The sequence below is a fragment of the Notamacropus eugenii genome, chromosome 4, assembly GCF_028372415.1.
Source record: "Notamacropus eugenii isolate mMacEug1 chromosome 4, mMacEug1.pri_v2, whole genome shotgun sequence".
NCBI lineage: Eukaryota > Metazoa > Chordata > Mammalia > Diprotodontia > Macropodidae > Notamacropus > Notamacropus eugenii.
In genome coordinates this window covers 168,237,429-168,263,180 of record NC_092875.1, presented here as the reverse complement: position 1 = coordinate 168,263,180, position 25,752 = coordinate 168,237,429, and the positions used below count along the sequence as shown (strand labels likewise).

The window sequence follows — 25,752 nt, the reverse complement described above, 5'->3', positions numbered from 1 at the left end:
AAGTGGCAGGCTGGAATCTACTAACGGCGAGGAAGCTGGGGTGTACAGAGGATCCAATCCTGACCCGTGATAGCTGCGATGGCTTCGTAGACCACAGTGCAGGGGCCCACGAGTCCAGCACCCGCATGTGAGGAGATTCTAGATAGACATTCCAGCGGCGATAGCTATCACACCTCTGGTCTTGAGACTGGAGGAGCAGCGCTTTACGGGTTGATAGGAGATGGGGCGGAGATTTGGGGGTGGGGTGGGGGGGAGAGGTTCAGAGACCAAACGAGGGCGGAGCGCGGTCACAGCTCCGCCTCTGCTGGTTTGGCTTTTGGTTCCTGTAAACCCTGGGCCTGGGCCGAGGCTACTACTGGAAGGCTTGTTCTGCTGACTTCTGCCTCTTCCACCCGTGGCAGGTCCCAGACTTCGGGAGGTGAGTGCGGTGTGGTGGCACAAGGGAGCCCCATAGTCTTCCTTCAGGAGGGAGAGGAGGAAGAAAGTAAGTGAATGAGGGCGACACGAAAGAAACCAGGACTCCAGGGCTCCCTCAGCTCTCAAGCTCCCTTTCCGGGAAGGGAAAGGCCCGCAGTGCTAGCCTCCCTCGTCAGGGATGGTACCTCTCCTAAGGCCTTTTCTCCCAGTCCTGATGACTCCTCAGTACCTTCCAGGATTGGGTGCTTCTGGAGGGTTTGGGCGCAGTTCGGTAATGCCCGTGTGGGTGGCAGCGTCAAACTTGACCTTAGATTGGCTCCCCTTTTGCGGCTACTTTGCAATTTGCCAGGTGGAGCTGGAGCGGGCTACTGGGGCTGCAAAAGCCTTTGAAGTCCTTAGGGCACCTCACCTGGGAAGAAATCTGCTGTTGATCGCTGTACTTCCTCCGCTCCCGCCTCTCAGGTCGGGGAGGGGGAAGGCGGAGAGACGAAGTTGCTTCTGATGCTAATAGGCATCAAAGGAGATGGGATGGCTGATTATACCTGGCCTTGGTGAAGGTGAATTACTTAGAAAAACTTGAGCGATCATAAAAGCCATGTGAATATTTTGGCATTATCCGGATTTTAATATATTCAATTAATGTAAGTGAACAACTGCCCTTTTTAAAAATGAAGTTGATTTCAGAGTGTTTACAGAGTTCAGGATTTGTACCTCGACTTCTTTTACTGCCACAGAAATTTTTCACCTGCTTTGAGTTGGCTTATCCATTTCTCTGACATGACCCAAAGTTTCATTCAGGTCTTTTGGTCCTGTCTTTGCTCACCAGAAACAGGCAGGGCTGCAGAGGAAATAGAGTTGGGTCAGTTTTGCAGTTGTAGGCATTCTTGAGAATGAGATCAAAATTATGGAATTAATTGAATATTAGACATGAATTTAGGAAATCCAGAGTTCAGATCCAGCCTCAGATACTTAATAGCTGTGTGATCCTGGACAAGTCACTTAAAAGCTCTATCTGACCTAGATTTCCCTTTCATAAAATGAGAGTAATATAATAGTATATACCTCCCACAATTGTTGTGGGAATAAAAAGATAATACTTGCAAAGCGCTTTGTAAATATGTGCAAGCCTTATTAATATTATTATTTTAATGGGAGTTTTCACATATCCCTTACTAGAGATAATTAAGAGCAGATTGTAATTCTTTTCACACCTACTATAGTAACATTAGATTAGATATCAGTTCCGTTTTTTTTATTTTACACCTGAGATCAGCAGTCTCATTAACCGTCAGAAACGACTGCAGACCTAAGCAATATGCCAGTTGTGGCAGGCAGACCAAAAGCATAGGTAGGAGGAGGAGAGGAACGAAGCATATAAATATTCCTCTATAATTGACAGAAGACAGAAAAAAAAAGAAAGCTGCATATGATGTGAAATGACATTGACACTGTTTTAGCAGTTTTCAGTGGCACTAGAAGCAGATTATCTGATTTTTAAAGTAGAAATGGATACAGAAAGTCAGTGAAGGAACTGAGAAAGGGAAAATCATAATCTTTTCCTTGAAACCTGTCTTTGGACTGAGAATAACATAGAAAACTTTTCTAACCTCCTGAACTGATAAAATGAGAAATTTTATATAAAATAAATGTTGCCCATCTTCCACATAAATTGATGGAAACTGTAAAACATTTAAACCAAATTTATCTTTAATTTCTTAGCAATCTGTCATTATAGTCTTTGGGAAACCTGTGCCTGTGAACTACTTTTCCTCAATTTCTATCTGTTCTCATTTGTGGTAGATGTTGGGAAGTACCATTTCCACTTCTCGTTTCTTCTCACTTAGTATTGCCTTACTGCCCCCACCCTCACTCACCACCATTTAAAAATGATCTATTTGACCATTATACTAGAAACATTCATATAAGGTTTTGCTTTGGACCTTTGAGTTCATCAACTTAAGGAACTCTCCTTGTGGAATCCTTCCAACTATTACATGACATTGCTTCTCTGTGAGGTTAGTCTTAAAAAAAAAGACCAATAACAACCAATATCTGTTGTTATTGTTGTTCAGTCCTTTCAGTCATGTATGACTCTATGTGACCCCATTTAGGGTTTTCTTGGCAAAGATACTGGAGTGGTTTGCCATTTCCTTCATTTTACAGATGAGGAAACTGAGGCAAACAGGGTTAAGTAAGTGGCTTGCTTACACAACTAGTAAGTGTCTTGAGGCAAGATTTCAACTAAAGAAGAGGAGTCTTCCTGAACTACAGACCTGGCACTCAACTGTGCTACCCAACTGCCCTAAACAACATCCAGCTAGTACTTATAAGAACCCCTCAGGTAGGTGGTACAGTTATTATTATTCTAATTTTGTGGATGATGAAACAGGATGTGGGAGGTTAAGTGATTTTCTGAGGCACAAATAAGTAATTGAGACAAGAATTGAACTCAGATGTCCTGACTTCAAGTCCAGAATTTTATTTTTCTACTCTACTTCTTAGTCTTAGTTGGGAAACTGATTAAATGATATTTCATTTTCTTATTTATATAAAGAGCCATCACTATTGAAGAAAAGAACTTATTTTCAGATAAGTGACTGAAATGAAGGTCAATAACGGTCTGATGATAATTACATATGTGTTGGATAAGATCATTAACCACTTTGGGAAATTCAAACTTTGGCATCCCATTTAATTTTGTTCTCATATTTCATCTTTACTCATTTATTTCTCCCCTTTAACCTAGTTCTCTGCCCTTTAAGCTTGTCCTTTCTTTTGTTACTAAAAAAGGTTATCTAGTTGATATCCAAATTAATCAATTTTGCTGTTTGATAGATTTTTTTTTTTAACATTTATTTTTTAAATTTCATAGACTTTGGTAACTATTGGGAGGGAAGTTTAGACTGTTAACTAAAATGCAATATTTTATAGATTTTATTTATCCAGGTTATGTTCACTGAGTCAATTCTATTTACAGAGCTTGGAAATATTGTGTTGGTATTAAATGACATTTTGTAATAGGTTATTACACTTCCCTAAAAATTGGAAGAAAATTATAAAAGCACTGGAATTTTTTTTGTTTGATGTTATCTTACTGTAGCAATTCAAATTCCACAAATATGTAGCATTTAGAAAAAGACAGATCTGAGATGGTCACAGTTTTGTTTAATTCTGTCACTGCTGATTAAAGGTGAATGCCAGTTTTAATTCAACTTCTGCAATTAAAAAATTGAGAAAAATACTTAAAGTCATGGTCCTATGTGTATTTTGCAATGTCCTATTGCCCAAAGGGGGAGAGGGAAGCAATATCCTTTCTAGCAAATGAAAATCAAATTGCAACAGGTAAATAATTGTCTTTGCATAATAGTCATCCTAACAACTTGTTTACTACTTTAGTTTCATTACTTTTGTTTGGTGTACCACTTATTTTTTAAAAATCTACAGCAATAACAACATAAGAAATAGTTGACCATAAACATTTATAAACTGCCTTATTTTGTTGTTTAGTAACAAGAATGTTTAGGAAGAAGTATAAATCAGAATAAAATTATCATTTCCATACTTTTTCATATTAATACCAATTGCTTACATTTATATGGCACTTTATAGTAATAAATCACTTTGCATACCTTTTTTATTTAATCCTCACACCAACTCTATGAAGTTGGTATTAGAAATATTTTCTCAATTTTGTTTGTAGCACTCCCTTTGGGACTACTACGTCAGCTCATACTTACACTGTATGTGCTTCTATCACCATAGCTCACAAGCCTCTACTAATGAACTTATTTTAAATGGCAATCCAGCAGCCACAGTCAGCTCAAAACAAAAGCATTTACTAAGATGCCATAGAAAGCACTATAAAATGCTCCTCTCATAAACCTGGCTTTCAGTCTCCCACAGATACATAATAAAGCATCAGTGGGAAGATAAGGAACAGGCTTGGAGTTTCTGGTGAGGTACAAATGACAGGAGCACATGTTGCCCTGGCAATGCATCCTTCTGATATCATAGTTTCTTAACTGATGGAATTCTCCACCCATTAATGGGCCTACTCAGTAAGGGGAGTTTGATTAGGGGAGATTTGTAGGAAGGCCCACACCTTTTGTTAATTTTCTAATGAGGCACTAATTCTCAAGGGATGTGATGCCCTCTTGCTCTGAAAAGTGTATATATACTCTGAGGTCAGGTTTTACTTTGGGGCTTACTCATTGGAAGTGTTTCTTTGGTCAGATGAGACTCTGGGCAGCCCCTAAGGAGCCCCTTGACTTTGAAAACCCAAATGTTGGTGCTTCTCTCTCTGATAACTGTGTATGGTCAGACAGGTGGATCTGTCTGTTGATCTATGATGTGTGTATTGCTTACTGTCAGACAATTGGAAGCTCTGTCTGTTGATTTTGATTTCTCTGAAGTTCAGCATGCTGACTTTTTCCCCAGAACTAAGTGAATGATACATGTGCTTGATTAAAGTGATTGTTGACCCCCTCAAAAGTTGCCTTTCTTTTTAGAAAAGCAGATCTAAGAACCTGTACAGCAGGCCCTCCTGTGTATGTCAGGGTGCTTGCTTTTATACACACATACATATATGTGCATGTATATATACATATATGCACATATACTATAAACACACATATCTATACATATTTACATACACATATATGTATATATGCCTGAGATATGTATGTTTCTCTCCCATTTGGATAATCTTAAATGTACCTCTCTAAATAGGAGAAATAGCAGTGCTGCCAAATGCCATCACTGGGGGCCGGGAGTGAGAGCAGAGAAGGAGATCTCTTCCCCTCTCACTCTCTCTCCCTATATCCTGAAAGGTGAAGAGCTGTTCCATCCCAGGATCTGCTTTTCCTTGACTGCTGGCTCCTGTCTGGACTGCCTCCACAGCTGACGAGCTCAACCTTTTTTTTTTTTTATTAGTTTATTTATTTTTAGTTTTCAGCATTCAATTCCATAAGATTTTGAATTCTAAATTTTCTCCCCCTCCCTCTTCTACCCCTTCCCCAAGATGGTGTGCAATCTGATGTAGGCTGTACATATTCATTCATATTAAACAACGTTTCACATTAGTGGTGTTGTAAAGAAGAATTAGAATCAGTGGGAGGAACCATGAGAAATAAGAAACCAAAGAGAGAGAGAGAGAGACAGCGACAGAGCGCGAATAGTATGCTTCAATCTGCATTCAGCCTCCATAGTTCTTTTTCTGGATATGGCTAGCATTTTCCATCATGAGTCTTTTGGAGTTGTCTTAGGTCCTTGCATTGCTGAGAAGTACCAAGTCTATCAAAGTTAGTCATTGCACAATGTGGCTATTACTGCATACGATGTTCCCCTGGTTTTGCTCATTTCACCTACCATTAGTTCATATAAATCTTTCTAGATTTTTCTGAAGTCTGCCTGCTCATCATTTCTTTAGCAATAGTGGTATTCCACTGCATTCATATACCATTTCTCAAGTGATGGCCGTCCCTTCAATTTCTAATTCTTGGCCACCACAAAAAGAAGCTCACTCTTTTTAGATGATGCCAGGAGCTTGGTCCATCTTCTCCAGGCCAAGGTATCACATGATGAGGACACATCTTTACACCTATATTAACACCTCTATCTACTCCTCATTTTCGGTGTTTATTTCTTTTAACTTGTAGAGAGGGTACTGAATCTCCACCTTTAGATCTAGGTCAGGTAGCTAAGAAAATTTATTGATTCAAACAAAATTAAAGAGCCTTTCATTATGCCAGACTATTGTCCTAAATGGTGTTGACAAAATGACCCTAAATATCCCATGAAGCTGTGGTGCTTCCAAGCTGTTTTAATGAAGTGCTAGAGGAAATTACAGCTAAAATTGAAGATCATGTGTGGGCAGAAAATTGTAAAAATGCAAAGTTTCCACATGGAAAGATTCTTTTAGGGTATAATCCTTATGTTTGGGTACTCCTTGTTCTCAGTATAATCACTGTAGGAATAAGACCTATGATCTTGTTGGTTTTGGAAATTCCCATGTGAGGAAGCTCCCTCTACTGATGCAAGTGAGCACCTTCCCTTAACTTTGTGTTAGATAGCTGCTTAGAACCCTCATTCAGCAATGCAGAGTCAGTGTGCGTCACAAGTGGGATTAGAACCCAGAGCTTCCTGTCTCTAGAGTCCATTTCTCTATCTGCTACTCCACTCTGCCTCTCCATAGATCAGATGTGATTTAAAGTGCAGATAATTTAAAGAAAAGCAGCTAGGTGCCACTGGTACATAGAGTGCTGGGCCTGGAGTCAGGAAGACTCATTTTCATGAATTCAAATCCCTTTCAGCTCTAAAGTTATAATCCTAAAGCATCCATGAAAAGTCTTACTTCCAAAGTTTGGGATCATAAGGTTACAGTTCAGTTGCAGTCCAACTAAATTAAATACTGCAACTGCCCAGATATAAGAAGAGCCAATTTGACAAACATTAAATTTAACAAACTTTTATTAAGTGCCTGTCAAACATTCAACAAATATTTATTAAGTGCCTACTATGGGCCAGGTACTATGCTAAGCGCTGGGGATATAAATAAGCTCCCTGCCCTCAGGGAGCTCACAGCCTGAGGGTGCTTGCAACGCATAGAAGGAAGCTGGAAAGAGAGGAGGCACATAACATGGAGTTGAATCTGCTTTGGAGCTGCAGATGGAAAGTGGAATGAGTTGGGAAGTCCAAATCCTGCCCTTTATCATAAATAAATACTTCTGCCCTCTTTGTTCCATGCTCTGAAGAGGTAACCCTTCTCTTCAAAGTCAATCCTTCTGCGTGGGCCTTTGATCTGCTTCAGGAGCATGCCCCTTTGGACATCTCTTTTTGCCCAGCATTCATAACTTCATTATCTTCTTATCTTTTCTTCTCCTTCCATCTGTGAGGGCCACAAATGTGCCCAGGTTTTCTCTGTCCTTAATCTTATCCATTATTCCTATTATTCCTTCAGACTTTGTCTTCTATCTCTTTTCCCTTTCACAGTCAGACTCCTAGAAAAAAATACTCATTGAAACTACTTTCTCTTCCGTTTCTCAATACATTGTAGTCTTGTTTTTAACTTTATCCTTCAACTGAAATTGCTTTCTCTAGTTATTTTTTTATGTGTATCAGCTAAAAAAAAAAAAAAGATTTAAGATCTTTTTCCTTACATCACAATCCTGTCTGAAGGAAAATAGTGGAATCCTCCCTTATAATGAAGAAAAATAGAAACTAGCAGTGTGAACCTGGTCAAATTACTTAACTTCTGTTTACTTCTGCTTCCTCATCTGTAAAATGGGGGTAATACTAGCACCTATCTCACAATGTTGTAGGGAAGCTAGGTGGTGCAGTGTATAAGAGCACTGGGCATGGAATCAGGAAGACCTGAGTTTAAATCTGGCCTCAGATTCTTATTAGCTGTGTGACCCTGGGCAAGTCATTTAACCTTATTTGCTCAATTACCTCATCTGTAAAATTAACTGGAGAAAGAAAAGGCAAACCACTCCAGTATCTTTGCCAAGAAAATTCCAAGTGGGGCCACAAAGAATCCTTCATGACTGAAATGACAGAGTAACACGGGGTTGTTGTGAAATATTTGTAATGCATTTGGTATAGTTTGGCACATAAGAGACACGATGCAACTGTTATATACTGTTATTATTATTACTCATTACTGTTACTGATTATGGGTTTTAGTTTGTAGGTCAGGAAGTGTCAGTGGGGAGCAAGGAACATATCAGCTCTTCCTGGATGTGTGTGTGTGTGTGTGTGTGTGTGTGGGTGTGTGTGTGGGTGTGGGTGTGTGTGGGTGTGTGTGTGTGTGTGAGAGAGAGACAGAGACAGAGAGAGAGACAGAGAGAGAGAGAGAAAGAAGAAGTAGAAGGAGAAGAAGGAGAAGGAGGAACAGAGAAAGAGAGAGAAAAGGAGAGTGAGAGCAGAAGGCAGAAAGAGGAACAGGGTTGGCATGAGAGTAGCAGTCAGTGTTGGAGATGTTGGCAAAGGATATAGTATCTTTTAGGAAAATGACAGGCTTCAGTAAACACCAGAAGATGGAAGGATATTGAAAGGAAGAATAGATCCAGGATGATTTATTATGAAAAGAGTGCTAATTCCATAGCACTTAGTGGAACAGGAGGACAGAAAAGTATTAGGGATTGGGGAGGGCTAGGTCTGTGCTAGATGAGGATAAGAGAGAGGTAGCAGGGAAGAGTTAATATTCAATCCAAGGCAAATTAGTGAGTATAATCTAAATTACAGGGTTAATATTTAGACAGCTACCTTAAAAAATATAAACATTGAATATTACTAAGCGTTAGAAAAATAGTATATAGCTAGAGTTTACCACATTAAAATATTTACAAATACATTGTCTTTTTTTCTTCTCAAATTGCTTAAATAGCTATTAATAAAAACAACTCCCAATATAATTCAACCATATAGTTTTAAAGATTTGTGCTTGTCAGAAAGTTCATAGGTTGACTTTACTTTCAGCTCCCAGTATAACTGGCTGGGAGGACAATTCCTTGTTAGAGCCTGTTCTCCTTAGCGTGCCAGGACAGGTTCAGAGGAATTACATACTATACTCAATCCTTTCTCACCCTCAACTCCAAAATTACAATGTAACCGGATTCTTTGTTCTATAGATTACAACCTACACACATGCACATTCTCTAGAGTCTCCAGTTAGTGAGCCTTTTTTTTTTAAAGATAGATTTCAAGTCACTCGTGTTTCTGTTGTTTTGCTAAAATCCAAACGTGAAAATGTCTCTGAAAGTTCCACATTTACCGTTTTGGCCAATTGTATTCATTTTAACAACTTGATTTCTGTGTTACCGATCATTAAATAACCTTGAAATGTAGAAGCACTTAAAGCAGAACGGAGAGGAAAGCTCTCTGATCTAGCTTGCCACAATGTCTTTGTGAAACAGCGAGGTGTCATGATAAAGCTGTTAGATGCTGCAGTGGATAGAGTGCTGGTCCTGGAATCAGGAGAACTTGAGTTCAAATGTGATCTTAGACTCTTTCTAGATGTGTGACCCTGGGCAAGTCACTTGACCCTGTTTGCTTAAATGTATATGCATTTGTCTATAAAATGCACTGGAGAAGGAAATGGCAAACCACTCCAATAGAGGCTCGATGAAACCATAAGCTATGCTGTGCAGGGTTATCCCAGATGGACAAGTCATAGTAGAGAGTTCTGGCAAAAGGTGATCCACTGGAGATGGACCTGACAAACTACTCCAGTTTCTTTGCTAAAAAAAAGCTCAATGGACAGTATTAGAATGATAAAATAAATGACACCAGAAGGTGGAAGATATCTAACATACTACTGGGGAAGAACAAGTAGCTCCAGGAAGAATGAAGCAACTAGGCCAAAGCTGAAAGGAAACTCAGTTGTGGATGTGTCTAGTGATGAAAGAAAAGTACTCTGCTGCAGAGATCAGTGGGAACCTGTGATGTAAGGTCTATGAACCAAGATAAGCTGGATGTGGTCAGACAGGAAATGAAAAGATTATGCATCAACATCTTGAGCATTAGTGAACTTAAATGGATGGGAATGGGTGAATTTAATTCAGATGATCACTAAATATATTACTGTCGGCAAGAATCCCGTAGGAGTAACCCTCATAGTCAATAAAAGAGTGAGAAAAGCAATAATGAATGATATTTGCAGACAGAATGATCAGTTCAAATCCAAGGCAAACTATTCAACATCATTATATAAATCCTTGCTCTAAAGCCAAAGAGGCAAAAATTGATCAGTTCTATGAAGAGCTACATTTAGAAATAATTACTTTCCCCACCCCCATCAATAAAAAAAGGATGTCAAATTCATCATAGAGGATTGGAATGCAGAAGTAGGAAATTAAGAGACAATTGGAATAACAGGCAAGTTTGGCCTTGAAGTAAACAATGAAGCAAGGCAGAGGCTGATAAAGAATTTTGTCAAAATAGCTTGTTGGTCCTATCAGTCACTTTTTTTTAAACAACCCAGAGGATGACTCTACACATGGATATCACCAGATGGTCAGTATAGAAATCAGATTATGTACTTTGGAGCCAAAAGTAGAGAAGCTCTGTACCAGGGGTGGGGAACTGAGGTCCTTGGGTGTGACCTTTTGACTGAGTTCAAGTCACTTTATTTAACTTATCTACAAAGTCCATCCTACAAAATGCTGGGTTAGACTAACCAAAAACTGAATTAAGGTTACTGGGAGAAATATCCACAATCTCAGATGTGCATTAGATACCACTCTGATAGCAAAAAGTGAAGAATTAAGAAGCTTTTTGATGAAGGTGAAAGAGAAGAGTGTAAAATGGCTTCAAATTTAACACTGAAAAACCTAAGATCTTGGCAATTGGTCCCATCACTTTCTAGCAAATAGAGGGAAAAGAAATGAAAGCAGTTTTATATCCTTGGGCTCAAAGGTCACTGCAGATGGTGGCTGCAGCCACAAAATTAAAAGATGCTTGCTCCTTGGAAGGAAATCAAATCTGGACAGCATACTAAAAGGCAAGAGATCTCGTTGCTAACAAAAGTCGGTATAGTCAAAGTTATGGTTTTTTTTTTTAATTTCCACATTAGTTGTGTTGTGAAAGAAGAATCAGAACAAAAGGAAAAACCAAGAGAAAGAAAAAACAACCCAAAAAGGTGAAAATAGTGTGCTTCAATCTGCATTCAGACTTCATAGTCCTTTGGATGGATAGTATTTTCCATCATGAGTCTTTTGGAATTGTCTTAGATCATGGCATTGCTGAGAAGAAAAAAGCATGGTTTTTCCAGTAGCAGTGTACAAGGCTGTCAGATTTGGACTATAAGGGAAACTGAGTGCCTCAGAATCACTGCTTTCAAATTGTGGTGCTGGAGAAAATTTTTGAGAGTCTCTTGGACAGCAAAGAGATCATATCAGTCAATACTTAAATTAACTCAGGCTGTTTGCTGGAAGGTCAAATACTGAACCCTAAGCTTACTTTGGCCGCATAATGAGAAGACAGGACTCATTGGAAAAGACCTTGATGTTGGGAAAGATTGAAAACAAAAGGAAAAGGGAGTGGCAGAGGATGACTTGGATACACAGTATCATGGAAGCGATGAATGTGAGCTTGGACAGACTTTGGGAGATAATGGAGGATAGAAGGGATAGTCCATGGGGTCATGAAGAGTTAAAAACTCAGTGACTGAACAACAACTAATATTGCAGTAGCTGTATAGTGCCATCCTTCTAGGATGCTTTGAGTACTCTAATATTAGCTCTTTAATCAATGGTAAATGACAAATGGTGTCATTAACAGAGTTAGAGCAATGTGCCTGAGGATAGTAAAGGCCAGCAGTGGTAGGACGTGATTTAGAATGATGGAACTGCTTGTTATTTATGCTTTTTATATTCTGCTGTAATGCCTCCCTCTTAGTTCAGGATCTGTTCATTAGTCTATATTACCTCCTTTGCATTAAAGGCCTACTTACTATGGTGACCCTGGTCACTATACGTATATGTATATTATATATAATGTATATGTAAGCACACATATATATGTATGTATTTCTAGATGTACAGATGGACTATATATTTAGGAACAGACTAGCTAAGTTCCGAAAGGCTCATTCCCATATTAGGTGCAGGTTAATGAACTGTTTTGGATTTGATCAAAGATACTGATTTTCTTTGTCCTTTCTTAGCTCAATCCCTGCTGTCAGTTTTTGGAAATGAGTTCAGGGAATGGGCCAAACATAAGAAAAGCTTACCTCCCCAGTCTGACAACTAAAAGTCAGCAGACAGAGATTCATAATCTGTGTAATGGATTGCATACTAGACTTGGAGTAAGGGTTTAGAGTCTACCTTCAATACTTAATTATGCAATAAAGGGCAAATTACTTAACTTCTCTGAAGTTTTAGTTTCATTCATTCATTTATAGAATGAAGACAACACCTGTAGAAGTTATCTTCTTTATGTATGTTATTTCATTTCATCCTCACAATAACAGTGAGGTAGGTGATGATTTCCATTTTACACATGAAGAAAGGGAGGACCAGAAAAGTGAAGTGATTTGTATAAAATCTCTCAGTAAGTAATTTTTGAGGCAGGATTTGAATTCAGGTCTTCGCTAATCCAAATCCAATTCTTTATCCACTATGCCACCTAACTGTAATCAAGGTATATAAATTCATGTCTAGATTTCCCAAAATGTGCCTACCAAGGTCTTTTTTTTTTCCAGTAGGGTGTCTGGTCTATTGGTCACAAAAGTGATATTATTCAATATTGGACTCAGTACTTGAGGGCAGTCTCTTAGAAGATCTTAGTTATGAGCATATATGGAATTTTTAAAAGAATGGGCTTAAAGGATTTCTAATGAAATAGGCAAGGAAGTATCAGGATTCATAAAGCACCAAATGAGATTAAAGTGGGAGTTCTTCCCACTCCCCTTAAGATTGTAAATTTAAAACTAGAAGGTACGTAGATGTCATCTGGCCCAACTTCCCTCATTTTATAAGGAAATTGAAGTCTTGAAAAATCCCAGTAGCAAATGGCAGAGGCAAGATTTGAATCCATATCCTCTCACTATAAAACCGGTGGTTTTTCCACTATATCTTTACCTTTTCTTACTAATTCAGTTCACAGAATCTCAGAGCTGAAAGGGACCTTGCTCTTTACCTGACTAAGAATAAATATCCTCTCTATATTATATCCCCAGTTATCCTTTGTTCAAATGTCTATTAGGTAACTACTCTGTGCTATTGTTGGCTGCTGCTGTAACTACAAACAGCTATTTCCTTGTTAGTTACTCCTCTTCCTGATTCAGGGCATTAATTTGAAAATGAAGTTCTTAGATTTCCTGTCCTTCGATAAATAAATGGCCCCAAAAGAAAAAGAATCAGAGAACTTGGTTCATTAAAAAGAATTAGACGAAACATGAACTGAGTTCTGTCCTTGTTCTCCAGCAATATCTTGTTACCTAATATGAGGAAAATTTCATTATCTCATTTACTTTCCCTAAAAAGATGGGAAAGGGGCATTTGCTACCAGTTACTTAAATGTTTCTAGAGCCTTATGCTGCTTCATGTAAAATTTAAATTAGCTTGGTGTAATTGCTGAGATTTGGATTTTCAGGAGTGGAAATTTAAAGAGAAATGTTTCTTAATGAACTTTATCACTTAAAAATGAGAGAATATATAATGCTAACTTTACTTTTTCTCATACAACACAGTGGACAAATCTGGTGATGCTTTCTCATTTTATTTTCTCATTCAAATTAATCTGCAAAGTTCACTTATATTTGTTTTGGGGGTATAATTTTTTTTTTCTCATTTCCTTACTTAGATATATAACTCTTTTGAAATGTTAGTGATTATGTTTTCTGTTTAGACTTTCTCCCTGCATACCACTGAATAGATCATTACATTCCAGCAATGGTATATGGTGGTATGCTTCATTTTACAGAACATTTGCATACCAGGAAGGTTGACTGTCTTGTCTATCATCGTTCATTCTCCACATAGCCTCCATTCTTCCTGAACCTTTGCTTTGCCCTCAAGCTATCATCTTATCTGTACAGCACCCTCACTCTCTCCTTTGTACAGCCCTCCCTCACTTGAATCCAATTCACTTGCAAGTCATGGCATCAGCTTCCTGATGTCATGGTCTTCTTTGAGAATGAAGGACAAGCAGCAACCTGTAAGTAGTGATAGCTGCCCCACTGGGGACCCAATTGGCCAGTTCATTGGGCATTGCAACTTTCCTTCCTTCCTTCCTTCCTTCCTTCCTTCCTTCCTTCCTTCCTTCCTTCCTTCCTTCCTTCCTTCCTTCCTTCCTTCCTCCCTCCCTCCCTCCCTCCCTCCTTCCCTCCCTCCCTCCCTCCCTCCCTCCCTTCCTTCCTTCCTTCCTTCCTTCCTTCCTTCCTTCCTTCCTTCCTTCCTTCCTTCCTTCCTTCCTTCCTTCCTTCCCCATCTTTTGAGCTCTTGTTCCTCATCTCTAACTCTTGGTTGGTCATTTCTACCTGAATGTCTTCCTAGCACCTTAACTTAAACATATGCAAAACAGATTTTGACCTCTGTAAGTCTGTCTCTTCTCCCAACTTCCTTTGTTTTATTGTTAATGCCATTATCTTCTCAGTAATCTAGGCTTGAAATCTTGTAATTATCTTTTCTTTTTCTCTTTCTCTAAATTCCTAAGTGCAACCTAGTTGCCAAATACTGTTGATTCTGCCTCCACAATATTGCTACCCCAAATCTTGCTTCCCAAATAAATAACTAGTACAAACTGTAAAAGACTACCCTCTAGTCCACCTGCTTGATCTCTCTACCCTGGTTGAGAGTTCTAAGTGTCCCTCTCATGTAGAATAAGCCAGTCTGTGTGGAGGAGCCTGCTTGACTCAGACTTGGAAGAAAGAGCGTTGGGTTTGAAAAAAGCAGCAGTGAGGTACAGTACTGATTATGAAGTCAGAGGACCTGGGTTCAAATCCTGCCTTTGACACATGACTTGTGTCATGTGACTTTGAGGAAGTGACTTATCCTTTGTAGGTGTCAGTTAACTCAAGTGTAATATGAAAGTTTTGGACTACATGTCCTCTGAGGCCCCTTCCAGCTCTTAATCTATGAAGTTAGATTTATGTTCAAACCCTGACTCCGTCACTTGCTAAATTAATGTGTTCCTAGGTAAGTCACTTAAGATCTCTAAGTACAAGTTTCCTCAGCTGATAATACCATTTGTGAAACCTACATCCCAGGGTTTTTGTGAGGAAAGCACTTTATAAACCTTAAAACTCTATGTAAATATGGATACTTATTTTTTGCCAGGGATACTTGCGCTGTATCTGGTTCTATCCAGTTTCCTGGAAAGGAACATTTTGGGGCTTTGATTCTTTCAAAGTCATCTTGGGTACTCTATATATCAGGATAATATGTGTTCTAAATGATCATAAAACCATAGACTCATGTAGTTCCTGCCAGCAAATTATAACAGAATGGTCATTTATTTGCATGTCTTAATTTACCCATTGTATAATTTCAATATTCTGTAGAATAACTTTCAAATTATGAATGTATGTGGTATAGAAATATTTCCATATAGTGTGGTAAGTATTATGACTTTGTGAGGTAGAATCTCGGAGAAGTGATTATCTATTGCCAATTAGAGATGTTGCATTCTTAGCTGGGAGTTCCAGAATGCAGTCTGAACTAGATTAAAATGTAATTGGGAAATGTTTGCCAAAATAAATGAAAATACAATAAAACATAGATAATGTTAATTTGTGGTTCTCTAAGTTGGCAGGTTGTCATACTGTAGATGTAGAGAATAGTGTCAGGAAAGTGACTATGAGAAGGAAATGTTCCAGGTTCATGCCATTTTCCTAAGAACAAAAGACTCCTCAAGGACTTCAGTGGCCAAAGTGCTAGACTTGGAGTTAGAAAGGCCTGAGTTCAAATCCTGAGCAATAATAGTATGTGACTTGAGCAAGTCACTTGAGCTTCCTCATCTGTAAAAAAGAGAAAATAATAACATCTACCTCTCAGGGTTGTTGAGGACCAAATCAGATAACATGCAAGCCCTTTACCAGCCTCAGTGTACTATATAAATGGCAGTTATTGTTATCATCATCCCCATGTTCATGAAGATGATGGTGACAATAAAAAATAAAGATGAAAAGGGAAGAGAATTGAGAAAAGGTCACTATGAGAACAGGAGTTTAGAATTTTCATCTTTTTTTTTTTTTGGCAGTTAAGGATACATCTCATCCTCTTCACCATCTTTTTTCCATCTCTGCTTTTATTCCTCTTCTCTTTTCCCTGGAGGGCTAAGAGTGGGAAACCAAATGAGGAGATGCTGTACTGAATTGGAGGAGGCAGACTGGGTATATCTGGGGTAGACAGAGTTGTACAGCCTTCTAAACTAGTCCTGACACCCCAATTCAGACACTGCTAACCTAATGCAAGATTAATCTAAATTCCAAGTTCCCTGGAGCTGAGCTCTCTGCTTTTTGATTATCTGATTAAAGCAATTGATAGTAAGGTGAGAATTACTCATAAAATTAACTCTTCCTGAGGATATAGTCTTAGTAAAAAAGAAAAAAGTTTGTTAACTCATATGAATTCCCAGTTGGTGGAATAAATGTGAGTTAGAGAAGGAAGGACGTTTTGTTTTTGTTTTTGTTTTTGTTTTTTTTTTTAGGGGAAGAAATCTATTGCTTGCTTTCAGCACAAGTCTCTTCCTCTATTAATTTAGTCCACCAAAGAGCAACATTCTTGGAGTCATTGTTCAGTAGCATGTAATTATCCTCCACCCCCATCCTCCTAAATTTTTTTAAAGTGGCATTATAGCCCTCAGGGTTCATTAAAAATTATGATCATATCTGGAGAAAGAGTGAATTTGGCACAGTGCATGGTAAATATATTAAACCATTACTCAGGAATGTAGAAATGTCTGCCCTAACTGTACTCTTCATCTGTTCACAACTGCCTCTTCTGAAGCTTCAGTGACCTGAGCAACTTCCATAGGAATGACCTTTGTACATCCATCACAGGCGATTGCAGGAAGAACTGGTAGTGATCACCATTGCTGCTGATACCATTCCCCTTACTACTTATGAATTCATATTGATAATTATCATTGTCATCAGCAGTAACAACAAGTAGCAAGTTATATAGCACTAATATTTACAAAATATTGTGCATGTATGGTCTAGTAGGTAAGTACTATAATTATCCTGTTTTACAGATGAAGAAACTGAGACTGAGTGAGGTTAGGCGACTTGCTTATGGTCAAACAGCTAGTAAGCATCTGAGACTAGATTTGAACTCAGGTCTCCCTGATTCCGAGTCTTGTGCTCTTACCAGTGCTTCACCTAGCTGCCATTTGATCTAATTTGCCCTTTGCAATGTGCTTTCTTTGCAGCTGCCTGTGAGGCAAACGGTATTGCAAATAGTGCAAACTAAATTTCACAGATGGAAAAGGTGCCCCCCAACTCCCAGGCCAATGATCTTCCCACTCTTGAGCTGGAAAAGCTAGGTACATTCTGCCCAGCCTGTGCTCTCCAGAGAAGGCAGCCTCAGGGTAGAGGTGTTCAATAACAAGTCAGCAAGCATCCTTTAGCTATGTACCAAGCAATGTACTAAGCTCTGGGGATACAAAGAAAGACAAAACTAGTCCTGCCCTCAAGAAGCTCAAAGAGACAACATGTTCAAAGGGATAACAGACAAACAAGATAGATAAACTGCAGGGAGACTTATTCAGTTGCTATCGAATCCAATGTGTAATGCCAGTTAGCTCTAATTGAGAAGCATCTCCTCTTTAGCCTGTGAGCTCCAATGAGGGCAAGCATGTTGCCTCCAGTAGCAGCCTATTCCACTTTTGTATAGGTCTAACTGTTAGGAAGTTTTCCTGGACATCCAGACTATATTTTCCTCTTTGCAACTTCTGCCCATTTTTCCTAATTCTGCCTTCTGAAGCCAAGTAGAAGAAATCTAATCCATTTTCATTGGGAGAGCCCTCCAAGTACTCAGAGACAGTTCTTTTATCCTCACCAAGTCTTCTGTTCTTAGGATAAGAATCTCTAGTTTCTTTAATGTTATTGTCCTCCCCTGAATATTGTTCAGCTTATCAATGTCCTTCCTGAAAATCAAGTATTTTCCTTCTGGTTCTTGGTCATAATAATTGAAGCTACTGTAAAAATTGTATATTTCTTAATTACACAAACTGAAAAATAAAAATTGTGATTAAGTGGATACTAGGCTTTAGGGCTTGCATAATTTTTTCACAACTGACATTTAGATGCAGGAGAGTGGCTGGAGTTGAAGATATTTGGACAAAAACAAAATAAGGATGTTAACAGAAGAAATTAGGTTACCGGTAGTGATTCATTATCAGGACCATCACTAATTTTCCAAGTAATTAGGTATATCTGCTTGTATGAGCTTGTTCTTGGTTTGATTGTAATAGGCAGGAGAATATTCCACATAAAGAAAGTGACATAAGCAAAGAGATAGAGAATAATCCATTGGAGAACAATAGTTTGGGTTGAGGTTGAATTGTAATCATCAATTGTAATCATGTTAGGGGAAAAAGAAAACCCTTCTGATACAATTAATTCTTTTGGAAAGAGAGTGGTACTATATGGATGTCTTGCTCTGATATCCCATGGAGATGACTCTCAGGTATTAGAGGAGATGCTTATGGAGTCCAAAGTCTGGTAGCTCTGAGCAAGCAATAAAGACTTGGAGTTGGCCTGGTAAGGAATTTCATGTATGCCTTCTGAGGTCTACCCCAAATAAGTTAGAGCAAGTTCATGATGAAGTTGATTGTAGGGTGATGATTATTTTGGTAACAACACCTCAGAGACACCAACTCCTGTTTCTGCTTATTTTTTATTTTCTACCAGCTCTATTGCTTTTAGACTTATCTTTGGACTTTTCTATTGTGCCTTTCTTCTCCAGGAAACTCATCATTGGGAAATCTCATTATCTTGCTAGATTTGGTACTCACATCTCATCAGTACCCTCTGATTAGACCTTTTTTCTTTGGACTTACTGCATTTGTAGTGAATAATTTAGAGTTTAGCCTTCAGTTGCTTTTTTTATCACTTGCATTCATCTTTGCCTTCTGAACTAAGTTGTACATGGGGCAGACCATGTCTTAACCTTGTTTTATAGCTCCCCTAGGGACAGCCAAGTGGCATAATCCATAGTCTACTAAACTTGAAATAAGGAAGATACACCTTCATAAGTTCAAATTCAGCTTCGGCTTCAGATACCTACTAGCTGTGTGACCCTGGGCAAGTCACTTAACACTGTTTGCCTCAGTTCCCTCATCTGTAAAATGATCTGGAGAAGTAAACCACTCTAGAATCTTTGCCAAGAAAACCTCAAAATGCGGTCACAGAGAGTCAGACATGACTTAAACAACACAAAAACAACTCCCCCAGACACCTTGTACAATGAAAATTGCTCAGTAAATACTTAATGTTTCATTGAACTTGGAGAGTTTTTCTTTAATCTTTAAAGGTTAGAGTGGTAACTATTAGATATAAAATGAAAATCCTACAGTTAGGCTAAAAAATATGAACTGTACAAGTACCATGTGAGAGAGAAGTTGCTAGATTAACATTTGGGAAAACATCCTAGAAGTTTTAATGATTCTCTAAGTTTCTAGCTGAATGCAAGTCAATATGTATGATGTGGCAGTCAAAATTCTAATATGATTTTAGGCTGCATTAATGGAAGCATCATTTCCAAAATTAAGAGGCAATAGGCCCTTTATATTCAGCTTTGTTCAGATCACATCAGGACATATTTCACTTGCTGGAGGTTTTCTAGCCATAGCTGGATGCCTGCTTGGCAAGTGAGCTGTAGTAGGAATTCCTATTCAGGAAAGCGTTGGACTAGCTGGTCTCTGAGTGCCCTTTTAACTTTGAAATTCTGTGAATATTTAGTCCACTTTGGGGCACCACATTTATAAGTTCAAACATGCTCAGAGGAAAGTGAGCAGAACCATGCGGTGGCTAGAAACTATGCCACAGAAAAAAAGGTTGGAAAATACTGAGAACATTTAGTTTGAGAAAGAGAATATTGGAAGAATTATCATTAGGAAAAGAGATTAGGCATAGCTCTAGGTGGGCAGATCTATGCTTAACAGGCAAGAATGATAGTTGGAACATTTCAGCTCAGTACTACTGAACATTTTTTTTGGACAATTGGAACTTCTCCAAAATGGAATAGGTTGATTGTGGGTGGTGATAAGTCACTGGAGCTCTCCAAGTGGAGGTAGAGTACCCATTTGTCAAACTGTAGTAGAGGGGATTCATACATCATCTGTACATTGGACTAAATTAAGACCTCTTCAGTTTTAGGATTCCATTTTTTTCATGAACATTCATTTCACTTTAACATGCATTTATTCAGTGCCTACTATGTGCAAAGCACTAGTGCTAGTTGTTACAGATATAAAAATACAAAAGAAATAGCTCCTTTCCTCAGCAAACTTTCATATAGTAGGAGCGGTAATGTCCCTTGTTGGGGCAAGCAGGGAGTGAAAAACGGTTTCATAATTTTCTTTGATCATTAAAGAATAATTCTCACAACAGGTTAATATACATAAATGTGTCCTTGAGTGTTAGAATTAGTAAAACAATCCAGTTATTTTTAATGTCCTTTAGACATTTTTGACTTCTAGTATACTTCACATTGGTTTTAATTAAGTTCAGAATGATAACTTTAAAGAATTTAAAGACAAAAAAATACAGAGTATGATTTATTTGCTATTAAAAAATGGTTCTGTTAATAGGAATTTGTGTTTGTGCTGGCCAGATTAGTAATTTTAATTGACATATAAGTCCCATCTAAAGTGGAGGCAGATTAAAAGTAACATGAGTAATGGAAATTATTTTTTTGTGGTAAATTTATAGTCATTTTTCAAGTGAGTAATTAAGATCATATTTTAACTTTTCCAAGTTTCTAAATTAATCAATTTATGGTAAGATAATTAGATTAACATCTCTCCTGTGATATACTAAAAGATTTGCTTTACAATAATATGAGGAAATTTCATCTTAGAAAGGCTCAGTGAAATAATATGATTGGAATGGGTTAATATGTCATTGAACTCCCAGACGGCATTTATGATCCCTGAAGTGGTCTGGCAACTTCATGAGACTATCCTACTCTTATGATTTGTTGAAGAGCAATAGATTGTAATGATAATTCAACTATTTCCTTTTAGAATTAAAATTTTTCTCAATGTTTTATTTCATTGTTTGTTTTTTCCTTATCCTCTAGTTTAACAGATGGCGGCACAATGTGTGACGAAGGTGGAGCTGAGTGTTTCTTGTGAAAATCTTTTGGATAAAGACGTAGGCTCAAAGTCAGACCCTCTGTGTGTATTGTTATTGAATACCAATGGGCAGCAGTGGTATGAGGTAAAACGTTAAAAAATCCTTTTGGAGGGAAGGGTGGTCTGATTGTACTTTTGATAATGGAAAGAGGTTTTTAACAGTAATGACCCACCAATCTAAAATGAATCCTATTTTTTTTTTGTAATTAAAGCAAACACATTTAGTCTGTTCTTTAAGTCATTCACTAAGTATATTTTCTATATACAGAATTCCCATTAGCCATTAGGAATATTAATCAGGTTTGTTCAATAAAAATGAAAATTGAAACTTTGAGCTCCAAAATATGTTTCTGTGATCTGGTGACTATACCATTATCTTATATTCTCCACAGGTTGAACGTACAGAAAGGATTAAAAATTGTTTGAATCCCTCATTTACCAAAAAATTTTTAATTGATTACTATTTCGAAGTGGTTCAGAGGCTAAAGTTTGGAATTTATGACATTGATAACAAAACCATTGATTTGAGTGATGATGATTTTTTGGGAGAATTTGAAGGTACTTTGGGACAAGTAAGTATGACTTATTGTGCTCTTTAACAGTCTTATTGCTTTTGTGGCAACTTTCATATGCATTTAAAAATTCACAAAGAAATTCATTAAATTTTTTTTTTTTTACTTTTAGCATCGTTGTTTAGTTAATGTCTGACTCTTCGTGACCCCTTTTGGGATTTTCTTGACAAAGATACTGGAGTGGTTTGTCATTTCCTTCTCCAGATCATTTTACAAATGAGGAAACTGAGCCCACTGGGGTTCAGTGAATTGTCCAGGGTCACATAGCTAATAAGTGTCTGAGGCTCGATTTGAACTCAGGACCCCCTGACTCCAGGCCTGGTGCTCCATCCACTGCACAACGTCACTGCCTCACTTTTAATATCATTCTGTTCTTTTATCACTTTTGTTTCCAGCTGTGTTCCCTTCTTCATTCCCTATTGATAAAGATTAAAAAATAGAGGAAAAGAATAATTTAACAAAACCAACCAATTCATGAGCCTGTTCTAAACTGTACATATAATATTCCACATCCACTGTCTTCTACCTCTTTAAAGAAAAGGAGGTGCAATTTTGCAGCTCTTCTCCAGGTTTAGCCTTGGTCATTAAATTAATCAGCATGAAGGATTAATTTTGCTCTTTCCATTTAAAATTTTGTTGTAGATGTGTATATACACATGTATATACATATGTACATGAATGCCTATGCACACAGATTTACACACACACACATATGTAGTTTTCCTGGTTTTATTTGTTTCACCCTGCACTTGTTCCTCTAAGTCTTTGCTTCTCTGAATTCTTTACATTTGTTGTATAGGGTATCCATGATATGAGTAGTGCAATAATATTTAGCTATCTTTGTGTACCATTTTTTTTAGCCATTCTACAATTGATGGGAATCTATTTTGCTTCCAATTCTTGATTGCCATAAAAGGGCTTCTATAAATGTTCTGGCCTATATCTTTGACATCCAAGGCAACTAGATGGCATAGCGAACAAAGCTCTGGATGTGGAGAGCTGAAAACCTGAATGTGAATCCTCCCTCAGTCACTTACTAGCTTTGTCACTCTCAGCAAATCACTAAATCTGGATGAGGAACCTGTGGCCTTGAGGGCACATGTGGCTCTCTAGATCCTCAAGTGTGGCCCTTTGATTCAGTCTAGATCCTCTCTTGAGGATCTAGAGGGCCATTTGTGACCTCAAGGCTACAGGTTCCCCATGCCTGCTCTAAATCTTTCAGGCTCAGTTTTCTCATCTGTAAATAATATAATACTCACTGTGGGGATCGAATGAGAAAACATATGTAAAGTAACTTGCAAACCTTAAATTGTTATAGAAATGATAGTTATGATTATTATTAACGTAATTTAATGTATACTTCTAAGAAAGAGTTTACTACTGTGAGAATTAGGCTTAAAACATTAAATCTCTAAAACCCCAAGTTTTTCTTCATAGCCGAGCCTTTGGAATGATGAGCTTTTTCTCAGTTAGACTGTAAGTTTTATGAAGTTTGGAATCATATAAAGTATTTCCAACTTTAACTGAGAAATATTAAAAAAGAATCCAGTTCTGAAATATCCAAGTCTGATCTGTTCTGTTTGATCCTGTAATGATACAGTGACATGATTCTCACAAAGTTCTTGAGGTTGGAACTGATGTAACATGTTCATACTTGAATCCGTCTTTATTCCTCCCTATAGTATCTTAGACAAATATCCGGTCTTGAAGCCCTCTAGTGCTAGGAAACTCAGAAACCATCCTGACACATTCTGCTTCTACATAATTCTAACTGTTAGGACATTTTTCTTAATATTGAACTCCACTGCTAACTATGCATGCTTAGAAATACAAGATGCTAGCTCTATTCTGACCTTGACTGAGATGCCACTATGGAGGGAAATGAATTTGAGGTAACAGCTGCTGTTTTATGTAGCTCAAATGTACTTTCACATCACTGTTCTCAAAGCAACTGCAGAAGGCAGATAGGTAAAGTTATATTATCCCCTTTTTGTAACTGAGGAAATGAAGTTCAAGAAGGTCACTTATCCAAGATCAAAGAGCTAGTTTGTGAAAGATTTGGAATCCAGTTGGGTAAAGGGAATTTCTCTTTAGTTATAGGTTGTAATAGATGACCTATAACATTCCTTTTCACTCTGCTGTAATCTAATTCTGAATCCTTAAGTTTAAGTCTACACAATTTTGTCAAAATGTTCTCCTATGAAGTCTTAGTACACCTCATTATGACGCATGTTCCTTGAAGCTTATGCACAAGTTCAGGCACAGGCTACCAAGCTGGAAAGGCCTGATGGACAACTATGTTATCTAAGATAGCCTCGTTAATTTTAACAAGGTCAAAAAGCCTTGCTCTGTCACCAAATACCACCAAATGATAGTTTTTAAAGTTCAGTTTATCTATGAGCAAAAATTTATTTTCTCTTTGTCCCATCTGCCCAATTGGAAAACAAAAAAGAAAATAAAACCTTCATGACAAATATGCCTAGATGAGCAAAGCAAATTACTGCATTGTTCAAAAATATCTGTCTCCTTCTGCATTGTGAATCCATCTTTTCTGGCAGGATGTGGGTAGTGTGTTTCTTTTTTGGTCCTCAGGGATCATGATTTATTATTGCATTGATCAGAATTCTCAAGGCTTTAAAAATCATTTTTCTTTATAATGTTATTTTTGTATGAGTCCTGATTCTGCTCGCTTCATTTGTTACTGTTTGTACACATCTTCCCAGTTTTCTTTGAACTCTCCGTTTTGTCATTTATAATGACACAGTAATGTTCAATTTGCATTCATATGCCATAATTCGTTTATGTTCCTCAATAGATGGGAACTCCCAGGTGACAGAATTTTCAAGGTATAATTCAGGAATTACTACCCTAGATAAGGAAGAGATACAATCTGCATCACTGGAGGGACCATCTGCATGAGGAAATCACTGATCATGCCATCATAGATTTAGAACAGACCTTTAAGGTTACTTATTCCGACTGACTCATTCTATAGATAAAGAAAATAAGGCTCAGGGGAATTTAAGTGCCTTGCACAAATTCACACAGATGTTAAGTGGCAGCGCCAGGCTTTGAACTCAAGTCCCCAACCTTCAAATCCAGCGTTCTTTCCACTTTATCACCTGGTCTTCTTTTCTTTTATTTTTTTTTAAAGGAACTCAAATGGACCTCTAATCACATTGATTTGGTAATTCCCTAGTTATATGGGTGACTTGTAGGCTTGTCTTCTCATAAGTTGGACATAGAGTCCTTTCAATGTATTGGAGACTTTCATCATTTTCTCTTGATAGTATAAGAATATCTGTGGAACATAGATTGTCTATTTGGCCTTCCTCATTCATGCAACATTAGAAGCCCATCATCTTTTCTTATCATACAATTCCTTAATGACATCTTTTTACTCCTGTTCTTTCTCAGAGTTCCTCTTTGATTATACATTGTAGCATGCTCACACCCCCCATGCACCTCTTCATCTCCCTCCCTGTGATACTCATTTTTAGTTCATTGTAGGCAGTTGTATTCCATGCTTTGTTACCATAGAGTAAGCGCTGGTAAGAATGTTGAAAAGATCTTTTGAAGTATTAATTCCTCAACTGCTCTTAGCACATCACTCTTGAATTGAGTTTTGAACCCACCCTTTTAAAAAACTTAATTTTAAACATTTCTATATCAATTGATGTAGTAGTACTTATAATTCACTGCTTCTCTTTGCTGACATAAGAATAGCATTAGATTACTTTTGCTGAAGTTCATTAAGATAAATCTTATTCAAAATCATACTCATTTACTTATATATTTAAATCCTGTTAGAACTTTTCTGTATAATATATAAGATATGTAGTTTGTAATAAGATATTTTATAGAATAATATTTTAGAGGGCTAGAGATTATTTTATGCAGTATTTATTTTTAGTCAGCAAAAAACAAAAAAAATTGCCCGTATGAATCTTTTTATTCC

At 37.7% G+C, this 25,752-nt stretch overlaps 1 protein-coding gene across 3 annotated transcripts in view; it reads left to right on the top strand.

Annotated features, from left to right (window-relative positions):
- The first annotated feature begins 297 nt into the window (after window positions 1-297).
- Window positions 298-25,752, top strand: part of CPNE3 (copine 3) — a 55,141-nt gene continuing 29,686 nt past the window's right edge. Inside the window, exons 1-4 of one of the 3 annotated variants that reach the window (XM_072603630.1) lie at window positions 326-418; window positions 2,581-2,758; window positions 21,168-21,307; window positions 21,615-21,794. In XM_072603630.1, the coding sequence (XP_072459731.1) occupies window positions 21,176-21,307; window positions 21,615-21,794 (312 nt within the window). In that variant the 5' untranslated portion in view covers window positions 326-418; window positions 2,581-2,758; window positions 21,168-21,175. Of the gene's footprint in view, window positions 419-459; window positions 485-2,580; window positions 2,759-21,167; window positions 21,308-21,614; window positions 21,795-25,752 lie in introns of those variants that run through there. The other 2 variants (XM_072603629.1, XM_072603631.1) reach the window with 2 other exon arrangements.